At 35.9% G+C, this 7,321-nt stretch overlaps 1 protein-coding gene across 1 annotated transcript; it reads left to right on the top strand.

The window, feature by feature from the left end:
• Nucleotides 1-24: 24 nt before the first annotated feature.
• Nucleotides 25-7,187, top strand: LOC140060019 (intraflagellar transport protein 70A-like). The gene is made up of 14 exons (XM_072106057.1): nucleotides 25-167; nucleotides 489-554; nucleotides 1,502-1,711; nucleotides 1,930-1,986; nucleotides 2,114-2,249; nucleotides 2,612-2,716; nucleotides 2,843-2,971; nucleotides 3,253-3,302; nucleotides 3,784-3,936; nucleotides 4,524-4,786; nucleotides 5,023-5,233; nucleotides 5,471-5,725; nucleotides 6,139-6,268; nucleotides 6,655-7,187. Exons 1-14 carry the CDS (start codon nucleotides 114-116, stop codon nucleotides 6,777-6,779), a joined length of 1,944 nt encoding a protein of 647 aa, XP_071962158.1. The 5' UTR covers nucleotides 25-113; the 3' UTR covers nucleotides 6,780-7,187.
• The last annotated feature ends 134 nt before the right edge of the window (nucleotides 7,188-7,321 follow it).

Genomic DNA, 7,321 nt, shown 5'->3' with positions numbered 1-7,321 from the left:
ACACACATGCGCAATTGATAAAAATACCTCAAGCTTTAAAAAAGAGTTTAGCACCATAACAACGGAAAGCTTTATAAAATACACTTAAATTAGCTTAAAAATTGTGCACAATAATGCCAGGATTTGAAGTTAAAGATGGTGAATATACATCTGTTATTTATTCAATGGTAAGTTTATGGAAATCATATAAAATAAATGATTAAAATTAATAGGAGGTTAGGCCTAGTAGTAGGCCTACATACGATACACTGAACTGCAGTACCTAGGCCTAGGGCCTAGGCCTATCCTAGTCCTATCAAGGCCTAGGCTCCTATAGCACGTGATGGCATATATTTATTCAAGAAATTTACTGTAATCTAACATGGCATAATTAATTTAATTGGCCGAAAGTCTGGGGCCAAAATGCCTTAATTTAAATGATACTTTACTTAAATTTAACTTTGATAATTCTTATCTCCACTTTTAAAAGCTATTGTTCTTATTTTCAGATCAAAGAGGCAAAGTTTGCAGATGCAATAAAGATCTTATCAAAAGAGTTGCAAAATCACCCAAAGGTAATTGATAAAACAGAAATCTACCCAAAAAAACACCCCAAAAATGTTTGTTAAAGCAAACTTGAAATCAATTTCAAAGCAAATTTGAAATTGCGCAAAAAAATCCTTGCGCAATTTAAAATTGCGCAAGGATTTTTTTGCGCAATTTCAAATTGCGCAATCAACTTGCGCAATTTCAAATTGCGCAAGAAAATCTTTGCGCAATTTTAAATTGCGCTGCACAATTTGTAAATTGCGCAAGATAGTTCTTGCGCAATATGACACCTTTGCGCAATTTGAAAACGAACTGTAAATTTTCCCATACATGGCTAGGCTAGGCCTAGGCAGAGGAGTTTAAAATTTAGTATTTTATTATATAAATAAGACCATTTCAATGAAGATAATGTTTAATACTCACTTTTTAAGTTTTTAATATTAGTTTAAGCTAGGCCATGTAACCTAGTCAGTATCAGTAGTCCAGACCCTAGCTAGGCTAGAGTAGTATAGCCGGCTGCCCGCGCCGCGCCCGCCTGGTGGAACACCACCGCTTCGTTTTCCTTCGTCGGTTCTTTGACGGTATGCTAACTTATAACAATATTTGCACTACTAAAATAAGGAAATGCGATATTTATCTTTAATTTTGAATCATTCTTAGAAATTACTATAAAAATATGGGTGTGCATGATTTCACAATCTGTCGGAAAACCTTGCGCAATTTGCAGATTACTTGCGCAATTTAATACGTTGCTTGCGCAATTTGAGACACATGTTTCAATTCAAATTGCGCAAGGATTTTTTTTGCGCAATTTCAAATTGCGCAAATCGTTCAAATCGCGCATGACATTAAGATGAAAGGAATATGATTCTATCTACTAATACTATCCCTCTTAACCAATGTTTGTTTGACTTGGACATAACCCTTTTTACAGTGGTATAATATAATAAAATATATATTTTTGTGTCTTCAGGCTAGAGCAGCCTTGTCTCTACTTGGTTATTGCTACTATCAAATGCAGGATTACAGCAATGCTGCTGAGTGCTATCAACAATTAGTTGAGATCAACCCAGAGGTAGATGAGTACAAGCTATACTATGCTCAGTCTCTCTACAACGCCTGCATGTACCCTGAGGCTATGAAGGTCACATTTCAAATTGAAAACAAGAGCTATCAAAGCAAGGTATGAAGTTCTCATAGACTGGCGCAGATTGAAGTCCACCAAGGTACATACTGTACAACCTCAAAATAGTGTTAAACCACAAATTATTTTAGTCGACCTAAATGCATTTTTGTCCTCCAAAATCTATATTCTGTAAAAGAGTGTGAGGTGAAATTTGCTCTTGATAATTATGATAACATTCACACAATGCTTTGTATTTGTATAACATTATTTTTCAGATAACTAAACTGCAAGCAGCCATTAAGTATGGTGAAGAAGACTTACCAGCAGCGAAGGTATATTTTAAAATAATCTAAAATAAAACATATTTATTGTAATAGTACAGTACACTCAACCATAGTTCATCACAGTAAACAACATATGTACACCATACTTACCTAATTACCTCTGTGTTTCTTAAAGACATTGGTCGAACAATCAGCTTCAGAAGATCCTGACACAGAGGTGAACCTAGGATGCTTGCTATTCAAGGAAGGACGCTATGATGTGGCCTGCCAGAAATTCCAAACAGCATTACAGATTTTGGGATATAGACCAGGTAGGTAAAGCCTGGTTTCCATAAAATCGCTACACGACAGAGCGTAGCGATTCTATGGAAACGCTAGAATTTATCGGGAATCTAGTACGCGAGCGCAAAATATTCTTTGGTACGTGTATACGATTCATCGCCGACAAAATGGGCAAAGTTGAACATGGTTGAACTTTGCCGATTTGACTGCGATGAATCGGGGAGCCTTCCCGATTGCGTCGGCGACATCTGCGCGTGTAGCGATTTTAATGGAAACGCTGTAGCGATTTTAATGGAAACCAGGCTTTACCAACAAATACATCCTAAGCATCGTAACTTATTGTCCTGTTTATACTTTGTATAACCCACTTTTAAACATATTATTCTTGTAGATTTGTCCTATAACATTGCACTGTGTCACTACTGCATGAAACAGTATGCTCCAGCTCTCAAGAACATTGCCGATATTATTGAAAGAGGCATTCGAGAACACCCAGGTATGTTAAAATAGTGCTGATGATGTGAAATTTTCTATTTTATTTCAATATATATATATATATTATTTTAATCCCTATACACTATGCACCCAGTTTAAAAATGCTTACATTTTCTACTCTATACAGAGCTAAGTGTTGGCATGACAACAGAAGGTATTGAGGTGCGTAGCGTTGGCAACACCCTTGTACTGCATGAGACTGCCCTCATCGAAGCATTCAACCTGAAAGCTGCAATTGAGTTTCAATTGAAAAACTGTAAGTAAGCAATGTTACAAAATAAAACTATAGTACTTTTTAAACCTAAAGCTCTGTCTACACTATCAAACTTTATGTGACAAAAAAATGGACATATATGGTCATATCACTACCATATTTAAGCATATTACTACCATATTTAGGCACATCACAAACTAGTTTGATAGTGTAGACAGAGCTTTATAAAAGTTGAGAAATTCAAGACAATCAGAGTGTGATACTTTCCTAGAGTTCAAACCTTCAATGAGCATGTTGTATTGATAAGATTTGCTTTTTTCCAGTGGAAGCTGCACAAGAAGCATTAACAGACATGCCACCAAGAGCAGAAGAGGTGAGTAATGTAGTTAACCTAGATTTTCTCAATCATGTGACAGCTAGTTTAAGGGGTGGATCCAACATTTTTTAACTGGAAAAGTGCTAAACATGTATGATTAATAGTAATACTGTAGTTTGTAAAAAAATACTGTAAATAACTATGAAAAAAGTAGGGAGTGCACCCCCCCCCCCCCATCACTAATTCAAGACAACCTACTCGGATAGGATAATTCATAAACACAATAACTTGACAGATCTTAGACCAAGTTCGCAGTGAGAGGTTAAAAACAGATGAGCCAAAGATGCTTTAAATATAATTATTAATACAAAATATGACAATCTGTGCTGGGGATTTGGGGTGGGTGGTGAAAATTACTGGCTATTGCGCTATAGACCATCCTACCTTTAAGTTAGCTAGGCACTCGAGTACTCCACAATATGATGCTATCTGTACTACAATTTGCGCACATGTGTTTCCTTATTCTTTTATTTTATAGGAAATAGATCCAGTGACGCTGCACAACCAGGCATTAATGAACATGGAAACAAACCCAACACAAGGCTTTGAGAAACTACAGTTCCTGCTGCAACAGAGTCCTTGCCCACCAGAAACATTTGGCAATTTACTTGTACTGTATATCAAATATGAGGTAGCAATTCATTACACAGATACTGTACACATACATACTTTATTACTTTGCCCTCAGCTGGGGGCTGTTGGGGCACCGTAGATGATTTAACAACTCTCCTCCATGTGGCCCTGTCCTCCACCATCCTCAGTCTTATTGTGAGTCAGTTTGGTCCATTCTTTGATGTTGTCTTTCCAGTGTTTTTTTTGGGGTATTCCTCCCACCTGGTACAGTGCCTTGCATGATTGTACAAACTTTATTCACAAAAATGTAAAGACATATGATCGAAAATTCTTTGGCAATAATAGTATTAATATAGTTATTATTACTATAGGAGGCAGTTGGGGCATAAAACCAAAACGTTGAGACATTCTCAACTTGACTTGCAGAATTTCCTTTGGAAACACATGGTTTACTGCAAACCTGAATCTACCACTCTTTATTATCTACCCATATATGGACATGACATGACATATAGTGATATGACCATCACTATCATATTTGGGCATATCACTACCATATTTGCTAAAATTGATATACGTTTATTTAGAAATAGTTAAATTTAATTAAAATTTTATTTAGCAATCTTTTCTGTTTTTTTCTATTAGTACTATGATTTGGCAGCAGATGTCTTAGCAGAAAATGCACACATGACTTTCAAATTCCTCAGTCAGTATCTTTATGATTTCTTGGACACTGTAATTACGAAGCAAACGTCGCCTGAGGAAGCATACCGGCGCTTTGACGACATGGCGACACGGCATACTGAACAGTTGCGAAAACTTACCAAGCAAGTTCAAGAATCGCGGCAGAATCATGATGATGAGTCTGTGAAGCAGGCGGTTAATGATTATGATGATGCTTTAGAAAGGTAAAGAAACTTTAGCCTAATGGATTAAAAAAAAACACCAAACACAGTGACTGAACTGAAATTTATAGAATTCGAGTTAGTGTACATGAAAATGTTTTTTTAAATATGGTAAAAGATTACAAATCTAGCATTTGCATGACAAAGAACAGGACCAAGCTATATGATGTTGTATTATGACACATTGAGCGTTCCATAGAACTGATTGCAATTATTAATTGTCTTGGTTTTTTCACTAGGTACATCCCTGTACTTATGCAGCAAGCCAAGATATACTGGGATCTCGACAACTACAAACAAGTTGAGAAGATTTTTCGAAAATCGGTTGAATTCTGTAACGAGCATGACGCATGGAAACTGAATGTTGCGCACGTTTTATTTATGCAAGAAAATAAGTACAAAGAGGCAGCTGGCTTTTATGAACCAATCGTAAAGAAAAATTTTGATAATGTAAGATTTTGTTTTATTTGATAATCCTCAAATTGAAAAAATTCAGATTCAGCACTTGCATAAGGAACATGACCAAGCTATATAAATTATGCATATGTTGTATTATGGCACCTTGTGCATTCCATAGAACTGGGTGCAATGAATGACATGGCTTAGATAGGCCAATAAACAGGGGATCACCATACTGACTCGGTCATTTTAATGTATTGAACACTGTACATCCATCTTTTCTTGCAGATTTTGTCTATAAGTGCAATTGTATTGGCAAACTTATGTGTTTCGTACATCATGACAAGTCAAAACGAAGAAGCTGAGGAATTGATGCGGAAAATAGAGAAAGAAGAAGAGCAAGTAGCTTACGACGACCCTGATCGCAAGATATATCACTTGTGTATCGTAAACCTTGTCATCGGTACCCTGTACTGTGCTAAAGGCAACTACGAGTTTGGGATTTCACGTGTTATTAAAAGCTTGGAACCTTACAACAAGAAGGTGTGTATTTTTTTTTAAAGTAACCTCGCTTGTATACTGCAATTTACTATGTATTTCAATGTTTTCAATATATTATCTCCAGTTCAACAAGGCCATATGACATGCAATTGTCTAATCTTGGTGTGACTATTGTCTTTGCTCAGGCACCAGAGATCTGGAACCAGCTTCCTCATTCCATCCATTACACTCCATCCCCTTTTCAATACAAATATCTCTTGAAAACTCACCTATTTCAATAGCTATTCTTTTCATGTTGCGCTGTGAGACTCAGTAAAGAGCACTTTATAAATGTTTTATATTATTGTAAATACTGTACAATACAAAATTCTATTCTGTAATTCTTTGTAAGTGAAATAAAAGCTAAAATACCTAGGAGTAACATTTGTTAAATAGTGTGCCATGTTTTCTTGCAGCTTGGTACAGACACGTGGTTCTATGCCAAACGTTGTTTTCTCTCGTTACTGGAGAACATGTCTAAACACATGATTATGTTACGAGATAGTGTCATTCAAGAGTGTGTACAATTTCTGGAACACTGTGAAGGTGAGTGAATCACGAGCTTGGCTCGGATAGTCGCATGTGTGGCCGAGCGGTTAAGACAGTGGAACAGTACTTATGTAGCCATGACATCAGCTCCATAGTTTTTGTGGTAGAACAAGTCTTCTCGGACAAAGACTATAAACCATAGGTCCAGTGTACACATCTAGCTCATGTGCACTTTAAAGAATCTAGTACATCTTTTGAGATGAGTAGGGGGTTACCCCTGTGTACTAGTCCACACATACACACAACCACTAGACTGTGACTGGACTGTTTTAGAGGTGTTTATCACCTGTTAGTCCCATCCTTCTCTGATGTTATGTACAGCTTGGTGAGAAGTTAAATAAATAATAAATAAAAGGCCTAATATTCTATTTTTGTTCTTGCAGTTTATGGCCGTGATGTGATTGTACAAGTGGAGCAACCACTAGCTGAGGAAAGGATACATGAAGGCATTAATACATGCACATATGAGGCAAGGCTTCTTAAAAGCCTTTTCCTGGATCTTGTATAAACTAACGTTTGATCTAAAAACATTGATTTATATGTACACATCATAAGGATAAGAATACCAATTTTGGTTAATATTTATGGATAATATGATCATAAAACAAGTATAAAGCTCTGTCTCTACAAGTGTATCAAACTAGTTTGACAATAAAAAGTGTGATGTGCCCAAATATGGTAGTGCTATGACATCATCATGTCTATATATGGACACATCACATAAGTTTGATAGTGTAGACATAGCTTAATAATGCTGAAATGTGGTACAAAGTATGCCTTCATTGAACAGATGAGTTCATAAGCCATTGTAAAATAGAGCCTATAGTAAATTAGCTTGACATCGAAACAAATATACAAGAAATGTTTTTTTTGCAGTTTATTCATCAATCAACTTATTTATTCCAGTGAATAGTGTTAAATAAACGATGTTACAGTACTTGGCACTGTGTGACATTACTATTATTATTACTTAAGCAATACTACATACATTTAAAAAATAATAGTCCTTGAATTTAAATTCCCATTTACAGTTAAATTATCAATGTTTTA

The sequence above is a fragment of the Antedon mediterranea genome, chromosome 1 (assembly GCF_964355755.1).
Source record: "Antedon mediterranea chromosome 1, ecAntMedi1.1, whole genome shotgun sequence".
NCBI lineage: Eukaryota > Metazoa > Echinodermata > Crinoidea > Comatulida > Antedonidae > Antedon > Antedon mediterranea.
This window is presented reverse-complemented; position numbering and strand designations above follow the sequence as displayed.